This window comes from Alligator sinensis, unplaced genomic scaffold (genome assembly GCF_000455745.1).
Source record: "Alligator sinensis unplaced genomic scaffold, ASM45574v1 scaffold255_1, whole genome shotgun sequence".
Taxonomy (NCBI): Eukaryota; Metazoa; Chordata; order Crocodylia; family Alligatoridae; genus Alligator; species Alligator sinensis.
Window position 1 is genome coordinate 936,639 of NW_005842270.1, and position 18,537 is coordinate 955,175.

The following is an 18,537-nucleotide window of genomic DNA, read 5'->3' on the forward strand; positions in this document are numbered from 1 at the left end:
CGCCCCGCAGACCACAGAGCTCAGCGGCGGGCAGGGTTTATGCTTCATGCCTGCCCTCCTGTCCACAGCTTGCAGCATCGCTGGACACAATCCTCCATCCTCTCTAAAAGGCAATGCACCTCCGTCGTTCAAGATCCCCCGACCAGGAGCTGATGGGCAGAGCAGCGCCGGTACAGCACATAACACACCGTCACCATCTAACAGCCTCATCCCAGCTTTGCTGCAGAACTGGTCCGCTGTAAGGACCTCTCTCTTAAACAGGCAGCCAGGACGGGTCTCCATTCCCAGCATCTCCCAAACCCCTCCACAACTCAAGCTTTATTTTATTTTATCCCCTGCGTTTATCACCTGGATTTCTGGAAAGGAGTTTTGTGCCCACAAAAAGGGCAGGACAGCCCTGTGAGCTCTGAACCCCAGGAAAGGCACCTCTCCTGGAAGGGGACACGGACACCAAGCTCACTGGATCCCTGGCCTCATCTCTTGGGGCCTGATGGCAGCGGTGATTTTGAGACATGCACACCTGGCCTCTAGGAAGCAGTTTGAGAGCATCACCCCATTTCATAGCAAGCCTCAGTCACCAGCAGACAGTACCTGTAATCTCTACTACCTGGGCCTGACCTGAGCCAATGTCCTTAGTGGTACAAGGCTTGCAAGCACGTGCCCTGCCTCCCAGGTCAAACTGCTCCCGCTAAGCTCCGTGTTTTGTGCGAGCATCATCGTCCCTAGGAGCTCCATGTCCCGCAGCAGGCCGTTTCACCATTTTGACACACTACAATTTTCCTCATGTTGAAAGAAGGCAGATTTCAGATCCTTGGGGACATAACACAGAGCAAGGGGGGTGGGGGAAACAAAAACCCCAGGGCCCAGACCGTACTCTACAAGGCCACATCTCACATCTGTTTTTGCAATGTTAACTTTTCATAAAAGGGCTGGGAATAATGCAATCAGTTTCCTTCTCACGCTGGAAGGTTATAAATTTAAAAGCGAAAGGGGAAGCAGCAAGATGGGGCTTTGGATGTTATTTCCCAGAACCAACCCGCACTTGGAACAAAAGCTGTTACACGTCTGAGAAGCAGAGAGAGATATGTGTGTGTGTGTGTGTGTATTTTATGTTACACACACACACACATATATAATACACACATATATAAATGTGATGTATAGATGTATATATAGGCATATGTGTGTAATGTGTGTGTATTTTGTTACACAGGTGTATATAAATACATCTATATGTGTGTATACATATATGTACACACGTGTGTATGTATATATTGTATATCTGTTACACACATATAATACACATGTGTGTGCTATATATATATATATATATATATATATACACACACACACACATATATAGATGTGTGTGTGTGTGCATGCACATACACGAGACAGAAAGAGAGAGAGAGATTTTAGGTGCTACAGATCTTTAAAAGTCATCGGACTGATTAAGTCCAGAACCACAGAAAACCACCCCAGTGTGAGAAAGGTCACTCTTTCGTTGCAATTATTTCCCAGGCACAGAACTTCTTGATGTCTATTAGCACCGTAAACAAGAAGAGTAACGTCCTCCCCGAAATGCCAGCCGCTCCGCACTCCACAGCTCTTGTCTGCCTTGTTTGGAGGCTTCGGGAGGTAATAACCCAGGAGAGATGTCAGCACGTCTTCCTACTGCCCGCGCTCTGTTCATTAGGGAGATATTCCTGGAGTGCGCTCGCACTGCCAGCTTTGCTTTTGTGCGCCGGGGCAGGCAGGAGATTCAATTAAGGTCCCACCCTGTTTGCTTTCGACCGGCCTCGCTCACAAGCTGAGGCTGGGAGAATCGCAGAAGTCAGGCTGGAAGGGACCTCCCGAGGTCAGCTAACCTGACTCCCTGCCGGAGCAGGATCAGCCCTGTGCAAGCCGGGGCAGGAGAGCCCAGCTGCCAGAGTGCTAGGACGAGTACTCACCATACAGACCAACGCTGCACACTTTCCCTGTGCTCCCTTGCCTGCTGGCACCGCTCTCTCTGCCGTCTGCAGGAGACGAGGGCTATCCACTGCCCACCACCTTGTCTGCCAATGAACTGGGGTATTTGGTGGTTGCTGTTGACTAAAATCTGTGGCAGGGGAAAGAGGGGGTACAAGCAGTAGCAGCCGACAAGCAGGGGCTCCACTGCTGGAGGTGGGTCTTCTAGCTCATGAAAAGCCCTGTGATCCGGATCTGGCCCGCAGGCCCAAATCAGCGAGATGCCTCTGTGCTCTGGGACATAGAGTGGGTTTCTGCAGTGCCGTGCCCTGTACCTTGGGCCCCTTGGCACTGCCACAATGCAAATTTTGTTATAATTAATGAGGATCTCTGTGCGGGGTGCTGCTAGAGATTAATGCCTGAGCTCCCCTCTCTCATTTACTTGTGTTGAAAGCCTCACCCCAGAGGCTGGGGACTTGTTGTCAGAGCAGATCCAGGGAACGGCCAGGCGTGCTCGAATCGGAGAGAAGTGGGGCTGGAAGGCGGCTCCAGAGGTCACATCTAGTCCAGCCCCTGCCTGAGGCAGGATCTGCCCCGTGCAAACCAGCCCAGACAAACCCATCGCTCAAACTCTTTGTAAAACTGCTGCAACCCTGACACAACACCAGACATCACACCTGAATGCAGTGTCGCAGCAATGAAGTCCTGCGTAAGTCCCATCACACCCAAACCTGCCACAGGGAAAGTAAGGGGACCGTGGCAGCGAACATCCTGCTCATATAAAGGTTAATCTGCATTCAAGAGATCCCAGGTAGAGGCTGCACCCCCCATTACAAAGGACGATACGCAGAGACAAGTGACACCGCTTGCTCCCGGCTGCGATGGGACAGGGATGCCCAGGCCAGCTAGGGACAGTGCTTACAGGGCACGCTCAGGGGACTTCTTCCCACCTCCAGCACAGCAGGGCAATCCCAACAAAGGGCTCCAGGATTAAGAGAAGATGGATCTGGAGTGTGTGGGCACCGGAAAGAAGGACCTTTCTGGCAGATGGGCCCTGCCTGAACAGGGGTGCAGGTATGGGGGTGCATGCAACTGGAACGTTTCTCTGCAGGAGCTCAATGCCAAGTCCTGACCCCTCTTAGCTGCCCTGCTCCCCCGTCAACCAGCTGAAGGGGGAGGAGACCCTTCCACGGCTCACCCTCAGCCTGCCCTTCTGCATGCCAAGAGCCGGGGCCGTCTTGCGTGATACGACATAGACAAGCAGAGCAAGCCTGAATAAAGGCCAAGTAGGGATGCTAGGGGCTCTCATGATCCATAAGATCACGGAAAGGTCCAGCTGGGGGGAATAACGCAGCAACAAACCCAAGTTGAAGAGCACCGTCCTTGCAGATGAGACGCACCTGCAGCTTTCCCCGGCTATCTTATCCTCGTAGCGGGGCTACGGAGAGGTTCTGCATCGCAGCTGGGCAGCGGATGCTGGGTTTCCTCTCCTGGAGACCACGTGGGGCCACAACGAGCCCTGCAAAGCTGCCTTCATCCCTATAATTACCTCCCACGGAAGGAGGCTTCCCCTCTTTCCACCCACACACGGCATCACCCCCGCACAGGAAACAGGCTTCTGCTGTCAACCCGCAGCAGGAGACTTCCATCGATGCAGGAAGAGGCTGCTACCCCCCTGCCACCCCAAACCATCCAAGGGAAAGGCTGATGCCTGCCGGCGAAACACCCCCTCCTTCCTAGAAGACGCCTCTCCAGAACACAGACCTCCCTCGAGAAGGAGAAATACGTTCTCCAGCTTCCCGGCAAGCTGAAAGCTTAATAAAAAAAGGAAGTGCCGCGCATATGTCTAAATGCGTCCCAGTACAGCCAGAAAGTGTTACAGCACAGCCAGGATTTAGGATTGTAAAATGCGTGGCCTGACAGTATATTTTCCCCACGGGGGACAGCAACTGCCCTGTGTCTTATGGTACGTTCGTTTTTAGCATCGGCTGGGAAAGACCGGGGCGAGCTGTGTCAGCCAAGCCGCAGGAAGGAAGCGGCAAGCATGGGGAGGAACGGCTCAAGCATGCGGGAGAGGACACGCGTGGTGTCGAAAAGGCGATGACTGGGAGCATGGCTGAGGTTTGCTGGCTCTCAAGGATTCACCGCACTCTGTGCACAGGCGACGGGGGGGTCACGTCTAAGGGCCGCACCTCTAGTCAACCCTCCTTGCCTTGCAAGACGGGGCCATTCCCAGATGTGCCCTCAAGCCTCTGAGATGCCCCAGGGGGTTCTCCCCTCGCTCTGCAAGGGTCTGAGATTGCTATGGACAGGTAGCATGCCCCAATCCCATTGCAACGCTACGCAATGCAGACCACGCACCCCACCACGGCCGTGTCCTCCCCGCGTGTCTGCAACCCCACGGCCCCTCTGCCAGGCCTGCACGTAGGTGCAGGCAGCACGCTACTAGCAGATGGCAGAGACATGCCGGGGAGCCGGGGAGAGGAAGGAGGGGCCCGGAGACACGGGTGGCAGTGGGGAGGGAGAGCCGCGGCAGCGCTGTTTCCAGTCCAGGGCGACAGCTTGCATACGGATAAAAGACGAGATAATTACAACCCTAAATATATATATATGTATATATATACTGGTGCAGAGGACAAAGCCCCAGGCAGCCGCTGCCTCCTCCTGCCGCCAGCCCCTCGCACCCATACGGCCCACGTGGCTCTCCCCGCGGCCTCGGCACTGTAAAAGCCCTGGCTAGCGCGGCGCCTTACATACAGCTGTGAAGCCATTTATTTATGGGCAGACCCCCGTTGTCAGCGACGGGGGCTGGGCTGCCATGTAAGCGATTAATTTGGGGGAAGAGGGAGGGGAAAAAAACCCCTCTGCACCACCGCACGCGTGCACACACACGTGCACGCCAATAAATAAATAAGAACCCAGAGAGACAATGCCCGCTAAGCTCACGGGGTTTACAGCCGATGCCAGCTGGAGAGTTACGGTGTATGAAATATGCATCAAACTGAACAAAGCAAACTGAAATAATCAACACTGGGAAGGGGAAGGGTAGGGGGAAATAACCCGTTTTTATATGCAGCACATGCCTCCGTGCCCGAATGCCAGCGAGGGCGACGTGGGTCGGAGCCGCGAGAGCAGGGGGAAGCGGCATGGAAGCTGCTGAGTTGAGAGAGAAAGCTCGGAGGCGAGTCGGGGAGTGCCATCCCCTGCCACGTGCCTTGTCTCCCCCCGGGAGAATGTGGAGTACTGCACTGGCTTCCCAAGTGGGATAAGTCGCATCACCAGACCTGCATTCACCCACTGCGGTTTTCCCTGGATGGGCTTTCATCCTGGAAACAGCGACCGAGACCTTCCAAGAAACATGGCATGGGACCTCCAAGCACTTTGCAAGCACTCATGCCCACATGCACACACACACCTAGCACACGAATGCAGGGGATGCCCAGGGGTCAGGCACTCAAATGCAACCACTTCTCAGATGCGCGGCAGCAGCTGCTTTGTAAGAGCTGAGCGTGGTGACGTGGCTGCTACGGAGAGGAAGCGAAGATGCCAGAGGAAACCAGGAGGGCAGAAGGAGCCAGAACATACCCGTGACCCCAGGGCTGATGCACCGGCGCTGGGCAGCAGGGCCACAGGAGGATGAATTACCTAGAAGGGGTGGAAGTGAAGCAGCCCCCGGCATCACAGGCTGGAAGGGAACGTGCCTGGCCTTTCCCCAGGCACGGACGTTCCTCCTCAAGCCCTCCAGCTGCCCGGTCGAGGAGGTCGTCCATGATTGCTTGGAACTGGATATGGAGAGAAATTAAACCCATCTTGCAGCTCTGGTTCTTCTGCAGCATTTGGGGATAGCAGGTGCAAGGTGCTGGGAACAGCCTCAGTCCCAAAGCCGTGGAGAAACTAGGAGCCGGTCCAGGCTACCGGGAAATAGGCCGGCTGGAACCGAACGGCCCAGGGAATGGCTCGTGCAGATGGGACAGAGGATGGACGAGGACGAGGCATTGACCTTGTAGCGCGGTGCACAGCTCAGCGGATGATTTGCTTGGCTAACGCAGCCTCTTTCCTCTGCTCAGGCAAGGCAGCGAGGCCACATGGCTCCTGGCTGACGTGCCAATGCCTTGCTGCCCGCCCTGACAACCTGCCGCGAGTAGCAGGAGGATCAGGGGAGCCTCACGAGGCCGTTTCCAGCCAAGCTCATTAGTGTGGTCCCACGTCCCATAGGGAGTCGCTTCCCGCTCTGCTGATGCCTCCCTCACCAACCCCTGGCATGCTGAACGCCGCGTGATGCCGTGCCGTGCCTATGCGGGTTACCTGCCCTTCAACGCGTGCCCAAACTCAAGGCCAGATCGCTCTGCCGCAGCAGCTCTGCAATTACCACGGTGCTGTTGCAGACGTGCGCTGTGCTTTCCGTGGGAGCGGCGCAGCCCGTGTCCTGAAAGCCAACAGCACGTGGTCACCACCCGGTGCTGGAGGCCGCGGGGTCTTCCCCCGCACTGGGTTATTTGGTCATTTTTCCCCGCTCTCAACATCAAACCCTTGGGAAGTGCCTGGAGCCGGTGGGAGCTGAGTGGTGTCTCTAGCCAGACGCCAAGGCTTAAGCAAACCAAGGAAGATGGGAACCAACCTCTTCTTCTGCGTTGGGCATTTGGGTGTTTAACCCTTGCCTGCCTGCAGCTCTTTATCTTTAGCCCTTACCTGACATCCTTTCCTGCCTGGTTGTGGTCTGAGGATCTGCAAAGCCCTGGACAAACGTTAATGAAGGCTCAGTCCTCAGCAAAAACTTCTCACTCCCCCCCAGCTTTCACATACAGAGGCATGGAGGATGAGTCTTGCACAGGTAAAACCAGCGGGGGACCCAGGAGTCCCGGAGCATAGGTTTGCATCTGAAGAGACGCGGAGCAATTGGGAACCCCCCTGGCACTGCCTATAAGCCAAGCCAAGCACGTTTCCCTTGCAAGGCCATGCTGAGACAAGGGTCAGGGCTGCCAGGTCTTTTCTATGTGAAGCCTGTTTCATTGAAACACACTGCTATGGATTATGAAGCCCCGAAGCATGCGTAGAGCTGGGGATCTTGGCTGGCCAGGCCAGGGACAGGCATCTGTCACAGCTCCCAGCCACAGGCGCGAAGCAGTTAAATCCTATTGTTAATTCAAGCCTCCCTCTGCCAACGCCACTGCCATCTCCAGCAGAACAGGTGCGCGGCGAGCGCCTCCGAGAGCGTCAGGTGACTCGCACCTGGCGGATGGCACGGCCGCCGAATACAAAGCCGGGCTGCTCCGGCTGGCAGCCTTCGGGTCATGCAAGCATCTCTCTCCTGGCAGACGCTTTTCCGGCTCTGCCTGGGTACGGGACCGACTGCCGGGGTGCGCACGCTGCTCTGCTCTGCCCTGCTAGCAACGGGGGGGCGAGGGCTGGGAAATCCCTGTTCCAGCGAAGGGCAGGCCTGAGCAGATGGGATGGTTCCCTTCCTCAGCTGACCTAGATTCGGCCCCCAGAAACTTCCCGCTGAGCCGTGGAAATAATCGGTTTAGAGGCCGGGAAAAGGGGCAGCACGGGCGAGACGGCGCCAGCTGTTTGGGCTCGCACGCAGGGAATTATCAAGACAATACCCAGAGGCGAAGCGCGCGGCCTCTCCGTATGCTCCGAGTCAGGCGTCTTGCAAAACTCACCAGAACGCACAGCGAAGCCCGAGGGAGGTTTTGATGGCAAGTCGGCCTCGAGCCAGCCATCAGCCAGAGGCTCAGGGCCAAGCTCGGTGCTAGGGTGAGCAGCCAGCAAAGGTGAGACTCTGCTGTGCAAAGCTGACACTTCCCAAGGGGCTGAATTTAGTTTGCAGGGCAGAGCATGGGAAGCACCTAGCGGCGGGGAACTGGGAGGGAACGCTGGCCAGGGGCACGGCTATTGCCCGCTGGGGGTCGGCCCGGCCAATGTAGAACAAGAAAGAGCAAAAGATATCTCTGTTACGTGAGCCTCAGTTCTCTGCCAGCTCAGGCTGGAATGAATGAGAGTCAGCTAACGAGGCCCGGACTCCCCGCTTTGAAATAAAACCGGCGTTTTGCAAAACCAACACAAGCCAGCAGCACACCACGTGCTCTGTTCCCTTCCCATCCCAGCCCCGGGAGCACGGCTCCTCCCAGACACCGCTGCCTTGCAAGGACTTTCATAGTTTAGACCTGTCTGTAAAGGGCACTGAGTTCCTTCTGGGTGAATAGCGCTATGGGACCGCCGAGACGGGTTAGACTGCACGTTGCAACTCAGCGCCCGGCATGCAATGTTGCTTGCTTTCCTATGGTGTGAGTGAACGCAGTGGGTTTCTGCCAACACGAACAAGTGTGACAGTGTGGGCTGGAGCCTGGCATATTGCATGGAGGTGCAGCAAGAGCTTGCCACGTCCCACCTCATGTTCCAGTCCTGGCCTCCCCAGGCCTCTCACACAGCAGTGCGTCCATCCTGGGCTCCCCCAGCTGCTTGGGCTTCAGCTCCAGCCTGGAGAGAGAGTCTCCTTTGAACCTGCTGCCTATCACGGGACCCATCTCTGGCTAGATGGGAACTTACCTCCTTCAAAGCCGGGCTGTATCCCATGGTGGCGTCAACAGCTGCAATAGGTTATTTTTCCACCCACCCAAGCCTTCCCTGGGGTTCGCTCTCTCTTCTCCTGGGTGCCTTGGAGAACCGTGGAGGCCTAAAAGTGCCATGCAATGTACTAAATTTGGGGTATCAAAGTCATCAGACTGAATCCGGGGCCTGAGGCTGGTCTGGTTGTGGATGCTGCATTCAGCACACACCCTGGACCGGCCCCATGTGCTGCGTGTCACGTGTGGGGCCAAGGCCAGTGCACACTGCGTGTGGCACGTGATCTGGTCCAAGGCACGCCACAAGCAGCGGACGGGTCTAGTCGGAGACCCAAGGACAGAGTTTGCAGGGTTCTGCGGGCCGGATCTGACCCCTGGGCTGTGACTTTGATACCCGTGCTAAAAGATAGCATAATGCCCAGGAAAAAAGAAGAGCCCGATTACTATCACGGAGTCACAGGGAATGAGCTTCTTTTCCTGTCTCTGGGGAAGCAGAAATGCCTTTTCCCCCACCCCCATTTGGAAGTCACGAGACAGACAACCCGGCCGCACGCTACCTGGGTGCCGTGCTCGTCTCCCTGCGCGTGGATGGCGTACGCCAGGCCTTCCCGTCTCGAGGGCTCGGCGGCAATGCGCACCTCCACCCCTGGCAGCGGGGTCCCCACGGAGCCTGGCGGAGAGGAAGCAAGGGCACGAGGTGGTCAGATAACACAAAAGAAACGATTCAGGAACATCACGGTGAGGACTGCTCCCCGGCCTCGGACGCTTGACCTGCCGGGGGGCTCCGCTCACACAGGGCAAAGCAAACACGCCTCGTGCACACGCAGGCAGAAGCTACTTGCCATTGCAAGAGCAAAGTGGATTTGGATTAGATCTGGGAAAAACTTTGCAGCAGCGAGGCAGTAGAAAGCACTGCCCAGGGAAGTGGTGGGACCCCCTTTCACCAGAGACTTTCAAGAGGAAGCTGACTAAGCCTCGGACAGGGCTAGAGCAGAGGTGTAGTCAGTAAGTCCTCTGCCCCAAAGCAGTTTTCCAAGCCTGTTGGGTTAATGTCCCATTTACTGCCACTTCCCTCACCCCTGGGAGTCCCAGAGTCCCTCACCAGCAGCAACGGGCTGCGGGGACTTTGGGGGCATGAAAAGCAGCAGCTGCAGCATGAGAGAGGCTGAAGAAGAGGTCTGCCCACCCCCGCGGCACAGACACTGGGGTGGGGGGAACCTCCATTCTGGCTGGTAACTGGTACCCCTGGTTATGCTATGGGGTTCAAGCAGGAAGAGCATGGTCTGCCTTCTTGCAAGGGGTTGGCCCCCAAAGAGCCCTTGTACCCTTATGTGATTCTGTGCTAGAAATGCCTGGAATAGCAAACGCCGGTCCCTGGGGTCACTGCCAGAGCCGGTGTCAGCATGGCCTCATCGCTCAGGAATGGAGCAGTGCTTAAAAAGAAAAATCCCAGAAGGCCCCAGCGTGAGAGCAACTCATGCCTTTGGTGCCGCACGGGCTCGCCAGAGCAGGCAGAGGCTTAACGGCGTAAGAATAGCCAGGGGTTAGCTCAGTTTCCTATGACATCAATGCGCCGCCTAGAAAGCACGACGGGAGAAAAGCGGAGATCAAAACGCATCGTTATGTTACAGGTTTCGGTTTTCAAAGTGGGGGAAAATCTGACACGGCATCAGGAGCAGCTGCCTATTATAAGCGGCGAGATGGTCCGGCAACCCAGAGCTTCCCAAACGTGCCGACAGCAGGAGTCTAATCAACGACCTCCGCCGTGAGCGAAAAAGGGGGTGCTCCGTCCCAGGAACCCCCACGCATGAGCCGGCTTGTTTGCTAGCGGGCCCCTTGCAAAGCATTGCAAGCCAAAGTCACAGGCATTTGCTTGTGGATGCCTGGAGGGTTTGGGAAAAGGCTGTCCCCACATTGGGACACTGCATCTCTGCATCTAACGCTGAACCTGGGCCCAGCCACCCACGAGGCCGATGAAAGCAAGCCCCCTCAGGGAGCATCCCCAGCAAGTAGGGTGCAGTGCGGAGAAAGGCAAGACTGCCTGGTGGGAACACACGGGGACCCAACTGCGGAGCTGGGTCCGATCAAAGCAGCGGTACCCGGAGCTGGAGCGCAGGCAGTTCTCTGCACAGGCCCCGTGTCTCGCTCTCTGCGCCTCTTTCGACTCAACCACCCCGGCAGGAAAACCTGGATAATGATTTTGACCCCTCGGGGGGAAACTCCATGAGGCTTTTCTGCAAGACTTAGCCTCACCTGCCTGCCTCTGCGGTTTCCTCCTGGTTGCAAAGCTCCCCTGATGGGGGAAGACCATCTCCAACCATGCTCAGCAATGTAACTGTACTGTCCAAGTGCTGTCTACTAAAATGGGACTCGTGTCCCACAGCAAAAATATGGGGTGAGAGAGAGGCCCATCCCACACGGAGGATCTTTTTCTTCCTCCCTTCGTTTTTTGCCTTGAATCCCAAGGGACCTTCTTCCTCCTCGCTAGCCCTCTCCTGTGCAAACCTGCCGCGGCTTCTCATCTGAGACACCCCAGCCTGGCATTTGGCCACATGAGCCATTGCCAAGGAAAAGGATCTGCTGCCATACCCCAGATGTACGCCTTCCCTGCAGGATCCGCTGAGAGCAGATGAACTACGAGGGAGCAGGACTTTATGGCTAGAAAAACAACTCTATCGTGGAGCAGATCCAGCAGGAAACAAACAGCAAAGCAGGTGGCAGCTACGGGATGGCTTCCTGCTGGGCGTGGAGGCTCAGCTCGAAAGTTTCCTGCTGCATCAAGGTGCTTTTGGGGGTCTCTCTTCAAGGAGGGGTGCTAAGGAAAGCTCTTCCATCTCATCTGGTCGCGGACTGCATTTATTTCATTCTCCCCACCATCGTACCTCTGCCCCCCCATTTTGCACTGGAATACAGATGTGAATGCACTTCAAATGCAGCCGTAAGGCTTTTTCGGGTGATTTGTGGGGGAACTTGAGGTCAGTGTCACAAGTGATGAAAAACCCAGGGAATATTTGCAGAGTTAAACATGCTCACCCACCGCAGAGCACTGCCTTGTGTACGTGGGGCGGTATTTTCAACCCCCCCCTGTAATTTAGGAGCCTATATCTCAGGTCCTTTTTAGCTCCTATTCGCAAGGAAAAAACACTTAAGTGCTCAAGGAAAAAGGTGTAGCAAGGGACGCTGCCTGGACACTGGGCAAATTAAATTGGAAACGAGACCTAAATTTTTAAACAAGAGGGTGATTTAACACTGGACCGAACTGGCGAGGGAAGTGGAGGATTCCCCGTCACCTGGTATCTTCCTTTCGAGGTGTGATGTCTTTCTGGAAAAGGCTTTAGCCAAACCCAAGGCACTGAGCTCAGTTCAGGGGTAACGGGACAACCCACAATGGTGTGAGGTCAGACCAGGTCATCGAACCAGTCATCCTGGTTTCCCGAACCCTAAACCTCACCGAGTCCTTTAAAGACTGGATCAGAGACCCTACATCACTTGGCGCTTGTGAAAACATTGCCTTTGCCCCCCCACATGTCGCAAAACACTCAGATCTTGACAAGGTTTGCCCTGGAGATCTCCACTTGCTGGGACCCCCCTCTCCCCCAACACTGGCTTTGGGGGGCTCACCCTAGAGAAGGGCCCATCTCTCCTTGCTCCTTTGCAACCTGAACACTGGTCCCCTTCGCCCTGGTTCAGAGCAGAAAAAGCAAACAAAGGATCGCTGCTCTTCCTGGTACGCAGTCGCGTGTGCGCGTGACTCTCGATCACAGCATGGGCTCCCCGCCCTGTCTTCAAATGGGGTTTCATCAAGTACGGCAATGATTTAATTACGGGGACAGGGGGAGGTTTCAGATCATAATGAACTAGGAAAAAAAAAATACAACTCCATCCATTTACTTACTACATCAAATTCACGTGGCAAACACAGCCCTGCTACTTCCACCTCCCACTGGGAACGGGTTTATCAGACCCTCTCCCTAAAGCATCTTTTTGTTTTTAAGCAAAAATGACAAACCTTTGGAAACAGAGGTCCATAAACGCTGGAAAGATGCTGACAACGTTAATTATAGCTCTGCGAGCGCGACAATATAATTAAATCTCTGTGCAAAGACAACGACCGGAGCTTCCCCGGCCCGGGTGACATTTTAAAATAAAAGATCACGCCGATTCTGACGGCGGAGAGGCGAGCCGGCGTCCAGGGCCACGGCGCTGCATCGCTGCAGGGCTGTAAGCGGGCAGAATTCAAGGCCAGGACTGGGGAGAAACTGCTATCCCTTCACCCTCCCCGCTCCCAAGTGTTCGGAAACGCTGGCGACACGCCCGCCGTGTCAGCCCTGCCAGCATCACCCAGGCTGCAGCCAGGCAGGAGTGACACTATTATTCTTGCACTGGTTCTCCTCTGCTTAAAAAAGTTGTCAGCTCTTCCCAGATAAATTTAATTGGCCTTGCGGTTTATGTCCTTCGGTATCTGGGGACCTTGATGCTGTGATGTGTGGTGGTGTCCTGGGAGAATTGAAACAGGCCAATGATAAGGCGCTCCCGATCTCACTGTCAACAATACATGGAGTCCCTGCTGTAGGAGCTATTAGCCGCCTCTGATCTAAACCTCCAATTAAAGTGGTGATTAGGTCCAGCGAGGCATTCGCTGTCCATGAATTATTCATCTCCCTTCACACTAACAGCACCGGGGGGATTAGAATGAGAGCTGGTGAAAACAGAGGCATTTTAAACAGGGTTTTAACCATATACAAGCAAACATTTATCTTTGCAATTTTTCATCTTTGCTCCTTTCTGGAAGGGAGGCTCCCCTCTCCCCGTCGGGGAGACACCGATCCTGCGCGGCAGAGGGCTGGTGGGTGGCAGGCCTCAGCTGCCCAAAACAGCAGCTTTTACAGCTCTCGACCCCCTCCGACCCGGTGACAGAGAAGGGGCGGCTGTGCTGGGGGGAGAAGGGTGTCCTTCGAGCTCTGAGAGAGTCAGGAGCTGGTGAAATTGCAAATAAAAGACACATTTGGCTTTTGCTCAAAGAGGAATCTGTTGTGAAATCCAACGGGCATCGGGCTCGCTGACGCGTGGGTGCCTGAGCAAGCAGGGCAAGGGGAAGGCTAGCTCTTTACACCTGTTTGCCAGTGGGCTAACACAGAGCATTTGCGTTGCACCCTGGAGAATAAAAAATAGCCCCTCTCTGAGCCAAAAACCCAGGTTGGAAAGGGTTTCCTTTACAGCGTCCTTTTGCTGCACCTGTGGCTTGACCTCTTGCGAGTCCAATGCACCCCTGGACACAGCGGTCAAGTGCCAGCACCTTGCCTAATGCTGGCATTCATGCCACCGCTGCCGAGCTGTGAGCTGTGCTGGGGGTCACCAGACCGGCTCGTTACAACCCCATCCACTTCATCTGCCCTGGCACCTTCCAGGGCCCTGATACGGCATCCGATTCTCGAAGCAGGGGAGGCCTGTAGCCCGTTGTGCGATGCCAGAACAACCTTCCTCTTTCAAGCCCTTGGACAGAGCATGGAGCATAAGCCAGAGGATCATGTGCCGTTGAGTCTCTCCTTTTCAGGGCAGGCCGGTTGTCCTGCCTCTCCTCTATAGATTCGCCCTTTCTGGTGCACATCACGGACAGGTGTGAGCCCCATCCAGTCCTGCTTTGCTTCCCTTCCTTCGGCCCTCGCTGCTGCTCCCAACCCGTGACGGCGCTGACCCGCTGACTGTTTCACCCCCAGCACTGGCTGGCGGCCCGGGAGCTCGGATCAAAAGGCCTTTTCAAAGCACCAGTGAACGCTGCCTCTGCTTTGCCCATCTGCTTCTCACCTGGGACTTCCCAAAATAAATGAATCAAGTCTGCTCATGGCAGACCCCTTTGTAGACCTAGAGCGAATCTCTAACCAGCCCATCCCCTTCGTCGGTCCAGAGGCATTTCCAACCCGGAGGCTGGACTGCAAGCTCTGCAGTTCCCCAGCGTCTCTCCGTGACTCCTCTAGATAAGGAGCCGTGTTTGAGATCGATGGCTAGCTCTTCTCCGGGCCCTGGCTGCTGCTCTGCTAGGAATATGCACCGAAGCGCAGAAAACAGGGCTGGAAGGGCTTCGTGAGGTCACTCGGTCCATTCTCCTGCCCCAAGGCAGATCAACTCTACCTGTTCCCAATTTGTCCGCTAGCTCGGTTTGCTGGAGCCTTCCCTGCCTTCAGCTGTGCTAATTATTCTCTCTTGTCTCTTCTGATGTTTCCCGTAGTCTCATTTCTTTTTCATCTCTGTCCCCTGGGAAACTTCTCTCGGATTCTGCCAGCTCTCCAAAACACGAAGGCAAGGCTCATCGCTCCCCGTCCGTGTCTGTCCGAGGTCCCAGGCTGCTCCCTACCCCACAGGCTCCTCGTAAGAAAGGATCACACATGCATGTGGCGATATGGGGGGCACGCTTGAGCTCTTCCAGACACCAGGACTGAGCTCTGGCCGGGGAAGAAAGCATGCTCTCCAGGGAAAACAAAACCCATTTGCACTACACGTTCTAATCCAAAACAAGCAATCTGCAGATGCTGAGCTGGGGCTCGGCGAGGCTCCGTCTCCCACACATCCTATGGAGCCCGGGGCAACAGGTTCGATACCCTGTCAACTCCAGCTGCCATGAGAGGGCATCAAGATGCATGGCAAGGTGGTAGTAAATGGGTCTCAGAGAGGGCTTTTAGCATGGGGACCAGGACTGGACATTGCAACAAAGATACTGGGGTACCCAGGGTGCCTTGAAATCCTTTGAAGGGTGCTGTGAGCTGGGAGGAGATAAGCACAGGCCAAGTCCCTGACTTGCTATTCCCCTGCCTGGCCCCTCTGCAAAAAGGTAGGTACTATAATAAATAAGTTAATCTCTGAAACAGAGTGCCGGTCAGCTCCCAAAAGTTACGGAGGGGCGTCTTGAGTCTAAAATGATTGAGAACCACCGGCATAGGGAAACCGCAGCAGAGAAGCCGAGCTCTGGAGCGGCTTCTCAATGCCTTGTCCTGCTCGGCAGATGGAGCGCTGCATTCCTCACTAACCGAGGTGCTGGGTTGCATGTGCTATTTCCTTACCCTCGTGTGGCTCGGTTTCCTCTTCAAGTCCAGGGAAATATAGACATCAAGGAGAGTTAGAAAGACGAGCTACAAGAGGACAAAGGCTGGGAGGGAACAGAGAGGAAACAACGCACCGGGAAGCAAAGTTTGGGTGCTGACAGCCTGGCTCTGCTAGTTACCTTTGCTAGGCACCGATGCCAGGCAGAAGTAGGTCATCTGAGCTATATTTCCTTGGCATGAAAGCACTGCTAAAGCCGGCCACGCGGCACCACCGCAGAAGGCTCCATCGCATCTCTGCCTAAGCGGGAGGAGGGGGAAGACCCGGTTTGATGAACGTGGCAGCTCCTCACAGGCCTGTTTTCTAAATGCGCATGCAGGGACAGCAGGTCCCCAAAGCAGGGCAAATGAGACCGGGGCTGCGAGGTCAGAACAACCCCAGACAGGGAACGCAGCCAGACGCGCCAGGCGCTGCACTGCCCCGTACGCAGGTGCTCTCCACACCTGGAGGCAGGAGGTCTGAACACTGCTGCCAGCAGCAGCTCCGAAGGTGACATCCTCTACCATGTCTCTCCTGCACTTGAAGTGAGGGGGGTATTAGGGTCCTAAAAGTTTTCAAAGGAGCAAAAAGGAAGGGCAAGCAGACCTCTTGCTTCAAGTACCCGACCCTGTTCCGCTTGCTGGGGTGGACTCGACTAGATCCCAGAGCTGGCTGCATCTTTAGTAGTGGGCTCAGGGGAGCAGCTCAGCTCCACCATTCGACACAAGGTGGAGCCCCTGGACCCAAGACAGTTTCCACTGCAGATCCTGACCATGTTGGCAGCAGTGAAGAACCAGAACCGGCCTGTGACCGTCTCTTTGCTGCGCTGGAACAAAAGCAGCGGCCAGATTCTTCCACAGACCCGTGCATGTGCAGCACAGCACACGCTGCCGTCTCGACGCGGTGCGTCTTCCTCCACCCCCTGCCATCAAGAAGGGATGGTGGGTTGGGGGATGCCTTTCTTATGGAGGGTACCGCAGGCAAAGTTTGCAGGCTAAGGGAGTGCTCCCAGGTTTAATGCTTCAACCTTCATTGGAGATGCAGTGCCCTTTGCACCTGTCTCCCACAGGGCCAATTCTCCCACTTCCCAGTGCACTGCTGTAGGGTAAGGGTTCACCGAGAAGGTGGATATGGAAAGGCAGGAAAACTAAGGAACAGCCATACCAGCTTCCTTGCTATCACTGCGCTGCAGTACTGGAGCTCACTGAGCCTTTGGGATCAGCAAAGTGCCATGGAGAGGAGGCTAATCCAGCCTCCTGGAGAGAAAGAGCCTGACCAGGCCTGGCAGCTGTCCAAGGGGATCAAAAGGAAAAACCAGGAGGGTCTGCTTCAAGCAAAATCCCAGCAGGCAGGCAGGATCCGACCCTCTGTCCCAGGCTCCAGTTGGTAACTGCTCCATGCTGCATCCCCAGAGGAGCTGACTTAGCTCTACCTTTTCCTTCTGTACCCGGTAAATGCACTTACCTGTATCTCTGGACAGTCCTAAAATGGTTGGCAAAATGCATGCGCCTGTGTCCCCATCAGTGCAAACATTCACTGCAGCTGAGAGAAGCCAGTGCTGGGCTGTAGACACCGGTACTTCTTTAGGACATGAAATGGAGCCAGCTCTTCCCACACAGCTCTGCAAATTCCCCATTACCGCCTTGGTTTTGTTCACACCTGACCCACAGCATCCCCTGCCATCCTAGCCCCGAGTTTCCCCACTCAGTTCTGCTGCTGCCCCCTTGGTCCCAACTGGCAGCTCCTCTACCCCAGCTCTGAATTGTGGCACCTTTGGAAGCAGTCAAATATGCTCTGTGATCAGAAGAGCAAAGAGTGCTTAATACCAAAGCAACCTCAAAGCCGTTTCCCCCTCTAGGGAGAGGGGATTTGTACCTGGGACACGGACTCCGTGTAGGGGATTAGACAGGGCCATTCCAATCTCAGTCATCCCGTATCTCTCCAGCAACGTGTGTCCTGTGATGCTCTTCCACTTCTCCAGGACAGGCACAGGCAGGGCTGCAGACCCCGAGACCATTAACCTGTGCAAGGGAACACCGCAGGAGAGGATAACTCATGGGGCCTTTGCTTCAGAGGGTGAGTATTGTACTGCAAGAATGCTGGTCACTGGATTGAAGTGGCTTTCTGCAGCGCCCCGGCAAGCATGGAAACACGAGGGGAATACCCATGCCATCCTAATGTCCAACCTGCCCTCCTGGCATGCTTTGCCTTCAGCTCTAGACAGAAGTGCTGAAAAGCAAAAGCATTCGAGAGCAAACCTCTCCCAGCACCTCTTTGGCAGCCGTGCACGAGATCATCTTGCAACTACCTGAAATTATCCTGGCACAGGGCACGCACAAAGTCCCGGATGTGCGGCTGGGAGAAATGCCTGTCGTAGTGCTCCATCAGCTTGGAGTAAATGGTGGGCACGGCCATGAAGACGTTGATCCGCGAACCTTTGGGGTTTAAGAACTTCTCCCAAACCTGAAGGGAGAAAGAAAAGCCACCTAAACACAAGGGGCCGGAGAGAATAGACCTCCGTGCCCGCAGTGCTGCTGTTAGCCCTCCGCAGATGCCTTTAGGAGAGGGCTCATGAACCCGCACTTCCCAAACCCGTTAGATCCTGTGCCACGCTCATTAGTACGACACACAGGGACACCAAGGCGATGGAGGGGAAGACTTGCCTATAGCCACGGCATGTGGGATCTGCCATAAGCAACATCAGCACATCAGTGTGGCTAGTAGGATAGTGCTGCCCAATGCTTCAGACAGATGCACCCGTAGCAAGCTTGCCACCTTGGACCCAGCCCAGTTATTCAAGCAATGCTGGACCCCCAACACCATCTCCCAGCATGAGCCCAGACCCTCTTTCCTTAACAGCGTCTCCTTGGCAGTCAGCTCGTGTGGGATGACACCCAGAAACAACATGCTTGTGATCTGGGTGTAGCGGATGGTCTCCTTGAGCAAA

At 55.4% G+C, this 18,537-nt stretch overlaps 1 protein-coding gene across 1 annotated transcript in view; it reads right to left on the reverse strand.

Moving 5' to 3' along the window:
* Positions 1-18,537, reverse strand: part of ACSF3 (acyl-CoA synthetase family member 3) — a 77,771-nt gene that overhangs the window by 46,185 nt on the left and 13,049 nt on the right. The window contains exons 4-6 of the mRNA XM_025209173.1: positions 17,899-18,053; positions 17,466-17,611; positions 9,074-9,186 (exon numbers count right to left, since the gene is read on the reverse strand). Coding sequence (XP_025064958.1) covers positions 9,074-9,186; positions 17,466-17,611; positions 17,899-18,053 — 414 coding nt within the window. The remainder of the gene's footprint in view (positions 1-9,073; positions 9,187-17,465; positions 17,612-17,898; positions 18,054-18,537) is intronic.